The following is a 16,966-nucleotide window of genomic DNA, read 5'->3' on the forward strand; positions in this document are numbered from 1 at the left end:
AACAGGCTGCATATTTAAAAATGGGTTGGTCACGGGTGGATATGAGCAGTCACTAGCCGCGTTTCCACTATCGCGCCTAAAGCGAGCGAGCCAGGGCGAGCCAAGGCCAGTCGCGTTTCCACTATCACTTCCGGGGCGTAATCAGGCCAAAGCGGGGCTTCCTTGGGGCCAGCGGCCGGCCTTTTTCGGCCCGCCGAATACCTTGGGCCAAGGAGGGCCAACTGGGGCTTCGGGGCGGGGTTACGTACAAAGGCGGAGTTTTCCTGTCAGGTAAAGAGGAGATAAGATGCTTTCTTCCCTTACATTTGTTTTGCTTACGCGCTTGATCAACTCACTAAGAAAAAGAAAAAAATGGATAACAGACAGTACTGGTCAGTTGAGGACACCAGGGCTCTTCTGAACATTTGGGCCGAGGAAAATGTTCAGAGGCAAATAGACGGCGTTTGCAGAAATGAGGACGTTATCAAGTACATCGTTGCTGAGCTAGCGAAAGCACAAATTCAGCGAACAACGGTACAAGTCCGCGAGAAATTGAAGAAATTGCGAGCACAGTATAAAGCGATCAAAATCCACAATGGTCAGAGCGGCGCCCACCGGAAAAATTTCCCGTGGTTTGAAATCATGGACGGTGTGCTAGGTCACCGACCCTCCGTTAGTGGGGAGACCACCAGAGATTCGATGGCAGCTAACCTTACTGTCGGTAAGTAAACAAAGTAATGGAAAAAATTTTGTATACATAAGGATATATTATTTACTGCTGTATATAAAGATATTATTTGTTTACTCTGCTATTAAAATGTTTTTCTTAAGGTGCTTTGTAGTTATGTAAAAATAAATGTTGCAAACTTAAAATGTGTTAGAGTTTTTTTTCTTTCGAAGCTACTTTATGTTACTAACTAGATTGTAACATACCAAACTGCTGACATGATACTAGTGGCTAATATGTTTATTTTTATTTTTTGTTGTGTGTGCTAGATTTGCCATCAAACAACACTGCCATGGAGTTGAGTGAACTGGAGGATGGTCCATCGCAACCACTTATTTCATCTACCCCTGGTATGTTTGATTACACAGATGAGACAAAATAAGAGAACCTTTTTTTGCCAGTACATAATTATTCCTGTATATGTATATTACAGAGAGACATGACAGCACAACCGGTATTAGAGGGGGATCACACCACATTCCACCGAGGACACGACCAGGTATTTAGAGTTTATATTTATTGTGTAAACTTCACAAAAGTAAGCCTATGTGCATAAAAAAGTATCCTGTATTTGAGGCTTACTTTGTTCATTTTTTTTTCTCTACAGAATCTCGAAAGCGTAAGGCAACCTCCTTGTCCAGGGACTTTATGCAGTACATTCGTGAGCAGAACCAAGAACAGAGAGAGGCAGAACAGAAACTGAGACGGGAGGACAGAGAAGCAGAGATGTTGATGCGACGGGAGGAGCTGGCAGCTTATATGGAATTACAGCAAAAAGAAATGGATAGAAGGCAGAAGGACTCTGACGTGTTAAATTCAATTCTTGGTAGCTTGGCAGCTGCTCTTCTGCCAAAAAAGTAGAGCAGTCTGTCCAAGTGACATCTGCTATAAAGTACTTTTAGCACCTTTGTTATTTTAAGCACCTTTATTTTTTTAAGCACCTTTATTTTTTTAAGCACCTTTATTTTTTTAAGCACCTTTGTTATTTTTGTTTGTTGTGTTGCACCTTCGTAATTTGCACTATTGTTAATAATTTATCATAAATAAAAGCTCTTTTCTTAATGAATAAAAGTAAATTTTTATTTGGGGTATCAAAACAGGTATTGTTGAATAAAAATATGCTTGCTAACTGTTGTCTAGTAATGGTCGTTGTCTGTAACGACTCTAATGCTTTGGGGAATCAAACAGTTATTGTAATAGACAAGTATGCCTAATTGTCTTCTGAGATGTAAAGCAGGTCCTATTCAGGTCAAATGATTTAGCCAATCAAGTAGGCATTGGCATGAACCGTCATACCTGATAATGGGTTTCTTATATGTAAAAAGCTTCTATTCAGGTCAAGACTTGGCTTATTTGATGTATGGTGATTCATGAAAGGGGCCCCAGCAAGACTCACAAGAAAGTATACAGGCAAAACAAACTGGTTGGTCTCTGCAAGAAACTGTACATGTATAACTATTACCTTAAATGCAGTTCTTGGAAATAGTGAAACACGTAAACTACAACATGTTATTTAAAACTAGACACATTATAACATTTCTAGATCCAAATTTGTTGGATGTGCATTCTATCATTGCTCTCCACCAAAATACAAATGTTGAGACAACTGTGGGGACATGTGTTCGGGATGGGTGTCAGATGTTGGTGCAGGCAGACACCAAAACAACAGAAATTACAAATGAAACATATACCTTCCGCAATTTCTCTTATCCTGGATAGCTGGGGTGCTATGGTAAGCTGTTTTGACTTTTATTCATTCTCAGGATATGAATTCCTGATATCAACAATTAAATTATTGCTATCAACAATTCAGTTATTGATACCCAAAATTTTATTGTTCATATCAAGAATGAAAATTGTTGATAGCAATAATTTAATTTTTGATATCAGCTATTACATTTATTATATCAGCAATTACATTTTTATAAACTAGATAAATGTCACCATAGACTGCCATTTATATTTAATTGTTGATATCAACAATTTATTTCTTTATAGTTAAGATGCAATTCTTACTATCAATAAATTGATTGTTGATATGAAAATGTAATTCTTGATACCAAGAATTAAATTGTTGATATTAAAAAAACATTTTTCAACTAGTAAAGATGTTCATTTTTTATATATCAACAATTGTTTTCCCACTAGTGACAATGTTAATTTCTGACATCATGAATGTAATTGTTACTTGTGACACTAGTGATTTTAGATATCAAAAATTTACTTCCCTAATTGTTGATATCAGAAAAACATTCTAGATATCAGAAATAACAAATGTGACATGGTAAAATATAATTGCAGTTGTCAAGAGTGACCATTGCTACCAGTGAAATTAAGTTCCTGATATCAGGAATTTATACTTTTACTAGTAACAACTCAATTGTTGATATCAAGAATAGACATTAACATTAGTATACATGTGACAACTGATATAAACAATTTAATTTCTGCTTTCAAGAATTAACTTCCTGTTAAGCAAAAAAAAGTATAAAAAAGTATAAACAGCTTGCCAGAACAGCCGTTTTGTCTTTTATTGATAAGAGGATATAAAATCTTGATATCAAGATTGAAATGTAAATTGTGAATATAAAAAAGTCTGAATTCTTGATATCAACATTTGTATTTTTGTATTTTTGTGAATGGTGACATCATAGCCGATATCAAGTATTTGTGTTGTAACTACTTGAAATGTAATATTGATATCAACATTTCGCTTGTTTGATATCAATAACTGATTTGTCGATAGCAAGACTGTTGATTGTTGAAATCAAGAATTAAATAGTTAAATTCAAGAATACATATCCTGATAATGAATATAAGTCACAACGGCTTGCCATAGGGGTACCAAGGGAAATGTTTTGCTAGTACACAGTTGTAATGATCGTTGTCTGTAACATCTCTAATGCTTTGGGGAATCAAACAGTTATTGTAATAGACAAGTACACTGTTAGACATTTCAAAGGGTTTTTACAGTAACTTACTGGCAACACTGTTGCCAGTAAGTTACTGTATTTTAGATTTACAGTATACAACTGTAAATCCGTTTACAGCATGTTACTGTAGTGTCTGAAAATGGTTAACTACTGTAAAAACCTAAGTTAACCGTTAGCTACTGTAAACCTTTTAATTTTGTCCTAAATATTTTATAATATAATTTTATTAATATTATTTTAATACTATAGACCCAAAAAAGACACAATTACAAAATATTAACAAAATAAACACTCTTTATTTAAAACATTGGAGATGCTTAAAACAAGCTTAAAAATGTGTAAAAACATTACATTTCAATCATTCAAAATATTTTATTTTAAGAAAAAAAAACATTGAAAATGACAAAGCACATTAACATACATGTACAAAACTAATTTAAGTGTCTGACCTGCATATTGTTGAGAAAAAAAAACCCAATTGTACTAAGTACTACTGACATTAAACCAGACACAATTACAAAATATTCCATTCTTTAAAACATTAATAATGCTTAAAGCATTTAAGGAAAATGTGTGAAAATTACATTAAGCAATAAAATCAACACATTAAAAATAAATAAATCACACAAAGCACTAGAACATACATGTACAATAAAAATTTAAACTTCTGAATTGCATATTGTTGGAAAAATAAATATTTGTAACTATTAGCCGACTCAGAAACAACCCAACTTTAAAATATTACTAATTCTGGTGTCAAATGCTCAACAAGGTCTGAATTCACATGTTCAAATGCAATTCATCTTTAGGTCTATTGCACTTTTACAATGTAGATCAATGATGTCAAAGCAGCTTAACATAGAAGTTCTTGTAAATTGAAGCTGCTTCAGTCCAGTTTTCAGAATTGAAGCAGTAAATGTCACTGCTGAAAGTCCAAACACTGAAGAGCAAATCCACCGATCCACCAATCGTAGCCAAGCGATCCAGTGACGACAGTGGCATGGAACAAACTTCACCAACTGACGAAAGTGTAGAATAAAATCCCTTGAGAGATACCAGGCTCAGTTGGGCACGACCAGTTCTCCTCTAGCCAAACTTGTGCAAGGCCGCAGTCTAGGCACCAGAGGCTTGAAAGTTCACCAGCGGGTGGTCAGGCTGGCCCATTGGATCAATGCGGAAACTCATTGATCACATGTGTCTTTTAGGATTCACTCCTCCATGACCACCACAGCATCTGGTCAGGATTTGGCCCAGTCCAGGATTATGAAGAACTCTGGATAAGGACAAACAGACTAACATAAGCATAGAAGAAGCTTGTTTAAAAAAAAATGAATCATATACTGGTTAATTATTTTGAAGCATGGCAGCAGGGTTGGGGTAGTTTTCAGCTGGTACTGAGCAACTGGCTCCTGCTCATAACCTGCTCACTACCATGTTTAAAAGAGAACTAACCAGAATGTCCTGTTTATTTTTTTCCCTAACAAGGTTTTACAAAAACATTGTAGCATTTGTGATGGGTTGATTCACTGCAGGACAGATTAGACTATTTGTTTTATGTATTCCTAATAAACTAAAACAGACTGAATACTGATAAAACTATTGAGAGTGTCTCACCTAATCCAAGTTCTCAGTTAGCTGGTGAAAGAAGGATAACTCACTGTTGTTCATGGTTGTCATTCTCTTCAGTACTTCTCCTGCTATCTTCTGGCTCACTCTGGTTGTTGCTGTGCATTTTGTTTCATCCTCTGGAATTATTTATACAAAAAATTGTATTATTTTATTTATTACAAAATATTTAGGCAACATGAAATGGGGAAAAAGACATTTAATACATAGACAAATGCATGTATCCCAATACTAATTATTGTATTTTGAAATGTCTGACCCATGACAGACCTCAATCTGCTCAAAAAAATTATAAACAAAGATGAAAAAAAAAACCTACTAAATGGTTTAATAAAAAAGGAAAACGATTTTTTTATTTAGCTAGCAACTAAACATGTGACACATTTTGTATTAAAAGTAACGTTAATATATTGAGAAACAAATAGATGTACAGTACTTACTGTTGTATGAGGTCCAGTTTGCACAGGCAGGCTCCCAGTATTCTATATTGAGACCATAAAAAAGCCAAAAATACAGATAAGAATACCATGCTACAATCCACAACCTCCACACAACTTTTTTTTATTTGTTTACCTTGGTTGCTTACTGGTCTTGCTTATTATTTAAGCATAAGGCTGTGCTGATCAAGATGTTCCTCCGAAATGCTGTTTGTTTCTTCAGACAAAACCTGCTGCTGTGCCAGTGCCATATCTAAACAGGAAAAAATATAATGGTAACAATTATATTAAACCAAATGTCAAGAGTTGTGATAAAAAAATAATTAGCAAACAATAAATAGCAAAAAGGTGGTTATTAGCATAATGCATAGAGGTAAAATTGGTTTTATATTAGCAGATTCAGACTTCCCCCTTAATAATTTAATTTCATAAAAGTATTATTTGCAAACTCTAAATAGCGAAATCATTTTAGCAGCTAATGACTATCAAAGTACAACATGCTCACGGTCAAATAAACAGTGTTAATGTTGATTTCAAGTCATACTGGCATGCTAATTCTGATCGAATATTCAAAGTAACATGGTAAACAGTATAGAGTCTTCTAAATGAACGAATGTGCGAATATAAAACCAACTTTACCTTTATGCATATTGTAACGTTATAGATTTACGTTAGCGTTCTTATAGGTTACGTCGCGATGTTATTTTCTCAAGCTAACGTTATAAGTTACTCTAAACCAGAGAAAAATAAGTTCACAACATCTAATATATATAGTATAAATCAATATAAGTTAAACGTTGCACGTTAAAATGAGTTTGAGTCCAATTCAGTATAAACTTAGCTCAGTTTAGCTAACAGTTAACATTACCATTTTAAGATCGCTTCAGCCAATGTTGCCGAGCAAACAAATGCTAATAGAGGTGCTCAAATCAATGTCGAGTGTTGTCAGCACAGACAGACGCGCTTTTACCTGGATTATTTGTTGGTCTTTCATTCATATTCTTCTGGGGGAAAACACTCTCTGCCGGACCGTTGTCTCGTGCTAAGTGTCCTCCAAAACTGTCTGCATACCTCTGGTTCCCTCCTAAACCAAAACCCGCTGCAACACCGGTTCCTATGTAAATAAATAAAAAGATATGACGAGAACAATGGCTAATAGTCATAAACAGTCTTATTTAAAGTAATAGTAGTGTTAATGTAATAAATTAAATAAAGGTAACATCTTAATAGATGATATATTTCTCAAATGGGCGAAATAACGCCAAGCCAGAGAAAATAATAATAGCCAACTTTATACTTTACTTTGTTCTATTCTCGTCCACAAAACATTCTTTAAAATGAAACACTGCCTCAGCTTACCAGAGTAAAGTTTGTTAAATCCAGTATGTTCTTCAGGCACACTAATAAATTGTCCTCCAGAATTGCTCCAGGGTCCTCAGGCAAAATGTGGTGCAGAGTAGTCGAATCGCCGCAAGGTGGCGTTGAAGCAGTTGTGGAAAATACAGTATAATACACGAATTTTTACAAATACAGTACATCGCTGTATATGTTGTTCGACGTCACACTAAATTCCCATAATGCAACGGTAAATACAGTTATTTACCGTAAAAGGAATTTGCAGTATTACACTGGGTGAAATACAGTAAATAACTGTGTAATTTACAGAAATGTCTAACAGTGTATGCCTAAGTGTCTTCTGAGATGTAAAGCAGGTCCTATTCAGGTCAAATGATTTAGCCAATCAAGTAGGCATTGGCATGAACCGTCATACCTGATAATGGGTTTCTTATATGTAAAAAGCTTCTATTCAGGTCAAGGTTTAGTCTGTCAGGCAGCTATTATGAAAGATGATTGCACTTAATCACAAGCCATTTATTTTAATGGCTACCCCTCCACACGTATTTTAATTGCATTGTTGCAAACCAGTAACAGGATCAAGTGTAGTTCTGTGGTATGTAACAACAAACAGTAATTACAACTTGAAGAAAAATAAATCTGAGAAAAGGTTTAGTTGGTGTATCGGGTTTATCAAATAAAAATGTATGTGTACTATTGTGTAGATATGAAAGCGAAATATTTTCAGCCAGTTAACATGTATAAATTGTCTATACAATACATTTAATTTATGATACTGTTACTATATAAATCTAAATGTCAAGTTGTGTCACAGATTTGATCGTGAAAAGCACCACAAAGGTAATTCTAATGTGTAGTTTTTAGTATTTTATTTCTCAACAAAAAACAATGTTACAATTATTGTTGCTGCATGAAATACTGTTGCAGAGCAGTTCTTGCATCTGAACTGTCATTACCAAGATAATCTGGTCTTTCAACATCTGCATCAGCACAATCAGAGGACCATTCTGGCACAAACCTGTCCATGTGTAATTCACACAAGTTATGCAGTGTACAGCATGTCTCAACCATACACTGTTAGACATTTCTGTAAATTACACAGTTATTTACTGTATTTCACCCAGTGTAATACTGCAAATTCCTTTTACGGTAAATAACTGTATTTACCGTTGCATTATGGGAATTTAGTGTGACGTCGAACAACATATACAGCGATGTACTGTATTTGTAAAAATTCGTGTATTATACTGTATTTTCCACAACTGCTTCAACGCCACCTTGCGGCGATTCGACTACTCTGCACCACATTTTGCCTGAGGACCCTGAAGCAATTCTGGAGGACAATTTATTAGTGTGCCTGAAGAACATACTGGATTTAACAAACTTTACTCTGGTAAGCTGAGGCATTGTTTCATTTTACAGAATGTTTTGTGGACGAGAATAGAACAAAGTAAAGTATAAAGTTGGCTATTATTATTTTCTCTGGCTTGGCGTTATTTCGCCCATTTGAGAAATATATCATCTATTAAGATGTTACCTTTATTTAATTCATTACATTAACACTGCTATTACTTTAAATAAGACTGTTTATGACTAATAGCCATTGTTCTCGTCATATCTTTATATTTATTTACATAGGAACCGGTGTTGCAGCGGGTTTTGGTTTAGGAGGGAACCAGAGGTATGCAGACAGTTTTGGAGGACACTTAGCGCAAGACAACGGTCCGGCAGAGAGTGTTTTCCCCCAGAAGATAATGAATGAAAGACCATCAAATAATCCAGGTAAAAGCGCGTCTGTCTGTGCTGACAACACTCGACATTGATTTGAGCACCTCTATTAGCATTTGTTTGCTCGGCAACATTGGCTGAAGCGATCTTAAAATGGTAATGTTAACTGTTAGCTAAACTGAGCTAAGTTTATACTGAATTGGACTCAAACTCATTTTAACGTGCAACGTTTAACTTATATTGATTTATACTATATGTATTTGATGTTGTGAACTTATTTTTCTCTGGTTTAGAGTAACTTATAACGTTAGCTTGAGAAAATAACATCGCGACGTAACCTATAAGAACGTTAACGTAAATCTATACAATATGCATAGAGGTAAAGTTGGTTTTATATTCGCACATTCGTTCATTTAGAAGACTCTATACTGTTTACCATGTTACTTTGAATATTCGAGTCAACATTAACACTGTTTATTTGACCGTGAGCATGTTGTAACGTTACTTTGATAGTCATTAGCTGCTAAAATGATTTCGCTATTTAGAGTTTGCAAATAATACTTTTATGAAATTAAATTATTAAGGGGGAGGTCTGAATCTGCTAATATAAAACCAACTTTACCTCTATGCATTATGCTAATAACCACCTTTTTGCTATTTATTGTTTGCTAATTATTTTTTTATCACAACTCTTGACATTTGGTTTAACATAATTGTTACCATTATATTTTTTTCTGTTTAGATATGGCACTGGCACAGCAGCAGTTTTTGTCTGAAGAAACAAACAGCATTTCAGAGGAACATCTTGATCAGCACAGCCTGAAGCCTGATTTATACTACTGCGTCAAGTGACCGGCGTAAAGCCTGATTTATACTACTGCGTCAAGTGACCGGCGTAACCCACGGCGCAGGCAACGCGCGTGGCTGTGCATTTATACTTCTGCGCACTGTCTCTGTCGGTCTGCATTAACACTTCCGAAACGCTAGTGGGCAGGGAGGTGTTAATGTTCCTCTGTGTCGAGTTTCTTCTCTGGTTTTTTGCTTTTCCTGAACACTTCCGGGATGTACAAGTGGCTCAAACTCGCTCGTTTTGAGGCAGGAACCGGCGGACGTGCAACAACTTTAACTATGAGGTAAACACAAAACAAAACTTTCCATCCGGAGCTCCTTCATGGGACTCCACACTTGTAAACAATCGCTCGCGCCATTCGCGCGGCTCTCGGTCCCGCCCAGACTCGTCAGCGCTACCAAGCCGACCAATCACAGAGCTTACGCTACGCGTCGTTGCGACGTGTAGTTACATTTTTTGAGAGGTGCACGTCAGTGACGGCGATGGCCACGGCGAAGGGCTATGCGTCAGCGCCGTAGCATACGCCGGTGTTTGACGCAGAAGTATAAATCAGCCTTTATGCTTAAAAAATAAGCAAGACCAGTAAGCAACCAAGGTAAACAAATAAAAAAAAGTTGTGTGGAGGTTGTGGATTGTAGCATGGTATTCTTATCTGTATTTTTGGCTTTTTATGGTCTCAATATAGAATACTGGGAGCCTGCCTGTGCAAACTGGACCTCATACAACAGTAAGTACTGTACATCTATTTGTTTCTCAATATATTAACGTTACTTTTAATACAAAATGTGTCACATGTTTAGTTGCTAGCTAAATAAAAAATCTTTTTCCCTTTTTTATTAAACCATTTAGTAGGTTTTTTTTTTTCATTTTTGTTTATAATATTTTTGAGCAGATTGAGGTCTGTCATGGGTCAGACATTTCAAAATACAATAATTAGTATTGGGATACATGCATTTGTCTATGTATTAAATGTCTTTTTCCCCATTTCATGTTGCCTAAATATTTTGTAATAAATAAAATAATAAAATTTTTTGTATAAATAATTCCAGAGGATGAAACAAAATGCACAGCAACAACCAGAGTGAGCCAGAAGAAGGCAGGAGAAGTAGTGAAGAGAATGACAACCATGAACAACAGTGAGTTATCCTTCTTTCACCAGCTAACTGAGAACTTGGATTAGGTGAGACACTCTCAATAATTGTATCAGTATTCAGTCTGTTTTAGTTTATTAGGAATACATAAAACAAATAGTCTAATCTGTCCTGCAGTGAATCAACCCATCACAAATGCTACAATGTTTTTGTAAAACCTTGTTAGGGAAAAAAATAAACAGGACATTCTGGTTAGTTATCTTTTAAACATGGTAGTGAGCAGGTTATGAGCAGGAGCCAGTTGCTCAGTACCAGCTGAAAACTACCCCAACCCTGCTGCCATGCTTCAAAATAATTAACCAGTATATGATTCATTTTTTTTTAAACAAGCTTCTTCTATGCTTATGTTAGTCTGTTTGTCCTTATCCAGAGTTCTTCATAATCCTGGACTGGGCCAAATCCTGACCAGATGCTGTGGTGGTCATGGAGGAGTGAATCCTGAAAGACACACGTGAGTTTCCGCATTGATCCAATGGGCCAGCCTGACCACCCGCTGGTGAACTTTCAAGCCTCCGGTGCCTAGACTGCGGCCTTGCACAAGTTTGGCTAGAGGAGAACTGGTCGTGCCCAACTGAGCCTGGTATCTCTCAAGGGATTTTATTCTACACTTTCGTCAGTTGGTGAAGTTTCTTCCATGCCACTGTCGCCACTGGATCGCTTGGCTACGATTGGTGGATCGGTGGATTTGCTCTTCAGTATTTGGACTTTCAGCAGTGACATTTACTGCTTCAATTCTGAAAACTGGACTGAAGCAGCTTCAATTTACAAGAACTTCTATGTAAAGCTGCTTTGACATCATTGATCTACATTGTAAAAGTGCAATAGAAATAAAGATGAATTGCATTTGAACATGTGAATTCAGACCTTGTTGAGCATTTGACACCAGAATTAGTAATATTTTAAAGTTGGGTTGTTTCTGAGTGGGCTTATAGTTACAAATATTTATTTTTCCAACAATATGCAATTCAGAAGTTTAAATTTTTATTGTACATGTATGTTCTAGTGCTTTGTGTGATTTATTTATTTTTAATGTGTTGATTTTATTGCTTAATGTAATTTTCACACATTTTCCTTAAATGCTTTAAGCATTATTAATGTTTTAAAGAATGGAATATTTTGTAATTGTGTCTGGTTTAATGTCAGTAGTACTTAGTACAATTGGGTTTTTTTTCTCAACAACATGCAGGTCAGACACTTAAATTAGTTTTGTACATGTATGTTAATGTGCTTTGTCATTTTCAATGTTTTTTTCTTAAAATAAAATATTTTGAATGATTAAAATGTAATGTTTTTACACATTTTTAAGCTTGTTTTAAGCATCTCCAATGTTTTAAATAAAGAGTGTTTATTTTGTTAATATTTTGTAATTGTGTCTTTTTTAGGTCTATAGTATTAAAATAATATTAATAAAATTATATTATAAAATATTTAGGACAAAATTAAAAGGTTTACAGTAGCTAACTGTTAACTTAGGTTTTTACAGTAGTTAACCATTTTCAGACACTACGGTAACATGCTGTAAATGGATTTACAGTTGTATACTGTAAATCTAAAATACAGTAACTTACTGGCAACAGTGTTGCCAGTAAGTTACTGTAAAAACCCTTTGAAATGTCTAACAGTGTATCAACAACAACATTTACATTGCAGTCATTTCTTTTACTAAGACATTTCCACCTGCCTTTCAAGCGCCCAAATGCATGTTCAACCACACAGCGGGCTCGACTTGTTCTCATGTTGTAAAGTTCTTGAGCCTCTGTGAGCCTGCCAGTGTCTGGATATGGTTTTAACAACCATTTCTGCAGTGGATATGCAGAGTCGCCAAGAATGAAATAGCCTACTTCAGTTCCGCATATGTTCTTTACTCTGCCGGGAAAAGCTGTGGTGGATGTTGCCCAGGTCCAAAGGCATGATTTTTTCAAGACGCTGGCATCATGTTCTCTACCAGGCTGTCCTACATTAAGGTCCCAAAAAAGGCCTTTACCATCCACAACTGCTTGTAAAATTATGGAATGCCAGCCTTTTCTATTGTGAAAATCTGACTGGTACTGTGGAGGTTTCAGTATGGGAATGTGTGAACCGTCAATAGCACCAACACATTGTGGAATACCAAATTTGTCCTCAAAATAATCAGCAATCTCTGCCATTTTTGCTTGGTCAGGGGTGTTTATGAGCTTGGGTCGAAGCACAGCAATCACAGCCTTACAAAAGTCATGCACACAGCGACACACAGAGGTCCGACTGACAGCAAACAGGTTAGCTACTGTTCTATACTCAGTTGTTGATGCGAGTTTATAGAGTGCAATGGCTACACGTTTTGCCAGAGGAATGCACAATCTGAATGACGTGTCTAGTCGCTGTAGTGAGGGCTTTAGCGTTGAACAAATGTATCTGAATGTTTCTCTAGAGACTCTGAAGTCCTCCAGCCACTGGTCATCTGTGTACTTTTGAGCGGTGTTCTCCCACCAGTCACTTGTTCTACTGTAGGCCCACACTTCAGATGTACGCAGTATGTTGGTGTAGTAGTGATGTAGCATCTGAAAAATAGAGCAAAAAAAAAAAAGAACAATTAGTTACTATGGATAGACATATACATTACAATACATTCATATCAGCTAATCTGTTTATACACCAACACAAACCACTTATTTAATAGAGCCAAAGTGGGTTTAATATTCGCACATTTGTTCATTTAGCAGTCTCTCTATTGTTTAACATGTTAATTTGAAAATTCAGTTGTAGTTTGGCATGCAAGTATGACTTCTATATCACATTAATACTTCCATAATATACTGTGAATATATCATAATGGACTGTGAACAATGTTGTATTTCGATAGTCATTTGCTGCTAATATGATTTCCTTATTTAGAATTTGCCAATAATTATTTTCTGAAATTATATTATTAAGGAGAAAGTCTGAATATTTGAATATAAAACCAACAAACTTTACCTCTATGTTATTTATACAATGTGAAATCTCCTGCCACTCTATATGCTATAATACATATGTAATACATTAATAGATTTTTATGATATATTAACAATCTATTTTATAACAAAAATGACAATCACGACAAATAATACCATGTATCAACCACTATAAACACACACACACAGAGCCCAAATACTCAAAAGAAATATGCAACATCAAAATATCACAATCATAATACCACAATAATGATAAACGTTACTTTTAAAGCTTTTCAGTACGTTTTTATGCATATGTGCTACTTTAAGAGCAAAGAATGAAATACTTATCATCCGGTTACATCCTTACAATCGATGGCATTAACAACAACACGGCATATATGATGGTATTTACAAACAACAAAATGCTACAAAAACAATCACGGGAAATATTACCATGTTCATCCTCTGTTGCCGTTGCAGTTGTCGTTGCATACGTCGTTCTCGTCGCTCGGCTGCTCTTTTGCGCCTTGCAGCCAAAATCTGTGTTCGATGTAAATGCAGCCGAACTCGAATGTCCTTATCCAGGGATCGCTGTCTGGCCTTACACCAACAGACCACAAACAGTAAAAAAGCAATCGCTTCGGTGTTCTCCATCTTCCAGCACTCGTAGTGATGACAGGTTGTGTTTGTGGCTATAATTTGAGTTTTTTGTTCCCGCTGAAGTGGGCGGGTTGTGTGACGTTTGATTCGGGGGACGTTCTGGGGGCGGTGTTTGCGTGACGCGCTGCAAGCAACTGGCCCGACAGTGGAAACGCGACATGATTTCGGCCTCATTTCTCAACCTCCCGGGCTATTGGCCCGTCCTGGCCCGATTAAAGCCCTGGCTCGCACTGGCCCGATAGTGGAAATGCGGCTACTGGCTATGCAAACTTTAACTACTTTCTCTAAAATATTAAGTGAAGTTTTTCAAACTAATTTCGAGAGGACCAAGTGATATAATTGACTGCAGCTGGCTGCCTATCTACACTCATTAGTTAGCCAATCAGATCTATCCTAACTCACTATAAGTAGCCTAGCTAGATATTACTCCCTTATCTTCGTTTTCCGAAGAAGCCAACGACAGGTCCGCTCCAGCTCCTCCGAAAGTTACTCACGGACAAACTGGATCCTCCACATCTCCTACTATTCTTTAACTACAATACCACACCACCATTTCTACCAGTGTCAGCAACTACGAAAACGACAACAACAATAACAACGGCGGCGGAGATCACAACAGCATCAGCGCAGCTACAGACAAGAAAGAAAGCTCTGCGCTCCCTGAAACACCAGCCCGTCTCAACAACGCCCAGGCTGAAAGTCAGCTCGAGACCGAAGCTCCAATAAGAGGCCGTAGGCCTATCCACTCCAGCCAGATCACAATGCAATCCCCAGCTCTGACGAGTCCAGTGACGACTGTCACTAAACTCCTCCAAACTCCTAGACGCTGGGACCACAATTCAAAGACGCTGCATTAAACCCGAAAGACTTATGAATCCACGTCTTCACCGCCCAGGCACCCCAGGACATAACACGCTCCTGCCACGCCCCCTATCCCCAACAGACTATATTACCGCAATCACTCCGCCACCCCGGGGCATCAAGGAAAGCATTAAAAAGCAATATTGGATTTGGACATACTGCAGCAACCATTAATTCTAAACACGAATAAAACTAATCTCCCGGACAATAAAGCAACTCTTGGACTTCCACCTCACCTCTTCCAGCCTGCAGCTCCCCAATCCAGTGCAAACTCTGACTTTTGTCAATACGTTTAAGCTTTTACTGAATTACGTTTGCAAACTGACCTAATTTTCTGAATTTCTCATTCCAGGTTTTGTCTACTGGATCACAGCTGATCTCGGTGCTCCCTTCCCATAACCTCACTAGCCGTCCACCAATGCTGAACCAGAAATCACAGAGCAATTAATCAAGAAAGAGATTGACAATAAATTCATGATCGGCCCCTTTTTCTCGTTCCCCCGTTTAGCACATTCACATCAGCCCTACTGAAATGGGCATTAGAACGTTTCTAAAAACGTCTAATAACGGCTCTTTCATCTTCTAATAATTCTGCCTTTTTCAGCATTAACAGCATGATTCTGCCTAATGAAGATGCTTTGAATTATCATGATGTAAACAAGCAATTTCTCTAATCAATCTAGACGGCTGCAACGATTGGTTGTAAATCAACATTACACCCGCCTTCCTATATACCCCGATTTCTGGCATTAATCTGAGGTCACAATTATATTTCGTAGCCCGTTTAACATTCGGATGCAGAAGTAGCCCACACATTCATGCCTTAAAAACGATCCGCTGGATCTTCGCCAATAACTACGGCGTTTGCATGTAATTCATCTACTAGAAGTTTCCCTTATCTCTCTCCCTAACATCCTACAGCTAAATTTAGTGACCGATTTTCTAATATTTGCATTCCCATCGCGGAAGAACCTCCGGCTTAAGCACTTCTATAGAATTCTTAAGCATCAATTTGGAGTGGCAGAATTTCAAGCATCCATAGGCTACTTGAATAAATCGACAAATTAGTTCCCTTTTATATTCTGGAAGAAACAAGATCCCGCTAAGCACAAACTGCTCTCCATCTTAGAACATCAAACACACATGCGCATTATCCCGCAGGGATGCCTTTTCATCACTCACCTCCTTCATATCGCAGCATCAATCCCAGGAGTAGAGGAGAAATTATATCCAATCTTGGCCGTAACAAACTCGGCCGGTGCCGACGGCGCAGTGACGCGGCGCACACATGACAGGGGATAGTAGGCTAATGCACACCAGACACACGCATTCATACATTATCTAAAAAATAAACTAATTAAATGTACAAATAGCGCTCTGCGGCGTGCCAGAATAAAAAGTTTCCTGAGTTGTGGCTGGGCACTGCGGACAGCCGCATTGACTTCCATAGTATTTATTTTCCTTCGTATGGAAGTCAATGGTTACAGGTTTTCAGCTTTCTTCAAAATGTTGTCTTAGCGTTTAACACTGGAGTCACCAACCTCTATGAAACTGAGAGCTACTTCTTGGGTACCGATTAATGTGGAGGGCTACCAGTTTGATAAACACTTCTCAAATAACAAATTTGCTCAATTTACTTTTAATTATAATTTATGTTTTTGGTAATAATTAATAATATTCATCCATGTGAAGACATTGATCATGTTAATGATTCTCACAAAGTTACCAACAATAATTTAACAGGGT

At 37.0% G+C, this 16,966-nt stretch overlaps 3 protein-coding genes across 3 annotated transcripts in view; 2 read left to right on the top strand and 1 right to left on the bottom strand.

The window, feature by feature from the left end:
- fam20cl (family with sequence similarity 20 member C, like) overlaps positions 1-16,966 on the bottom strand; it is a 588,191-nt gene that overhangs the window by 544,439 nt on the left and 26,786 nt on the right. The window lies entirely within an intron of this gene.
- LOC147838523 (uncharacterized) lies at positions 302-1,777 on the top strand. The gene is made up of 4 exons (XM_087304464.1): positions 302-700; positions 976-1,056; positions 1,140-1,205; positions 1,314-1,777. The coding sequence occupies exons 1-4, from the start codon at positions 352-354 to the stop codon at positions 1,565-1,567; spliced, it is 750 nt and encodes a 249-aa protein (XP_087160590.1). The 5' UTR covers positions 302-351; the 3' UTR covers positions 1,568-1,777.
- The window catches only part of LOC147838524 (uncharacterized), a 55,435-nt gene continuing 48,243 nt past the window's right edge, over positions 9,775-16,966 (top strand). Inside the window, exon 1 of the mRNA XM_087304489.1 lies at positions 9,775-9,919. Within this exon, the coding sequence (XP_087160615.1) occupies positions 9,849-9,919 (71 nt within the window). The 5' untranslated portion in view covers positions 9,775-9,848. The remainder of the gene's footprint in view (positions 9,920-16,966) is intronic.

This window comes from Danio rerio, chromosome 22 (assembly GCF_052040795.2).
Source record: "Danio rerio strain M-AB ecotype USA chromosome 22, GRCz13ab, whole genome shotgun sequence".
In the NCBI taxonomy this organism is placed as follows: Eukaryota; Metazoa; Chordata; class Actinopteri; order Cypriniformes; family Danionidae; genus Danio; species Danio rerio.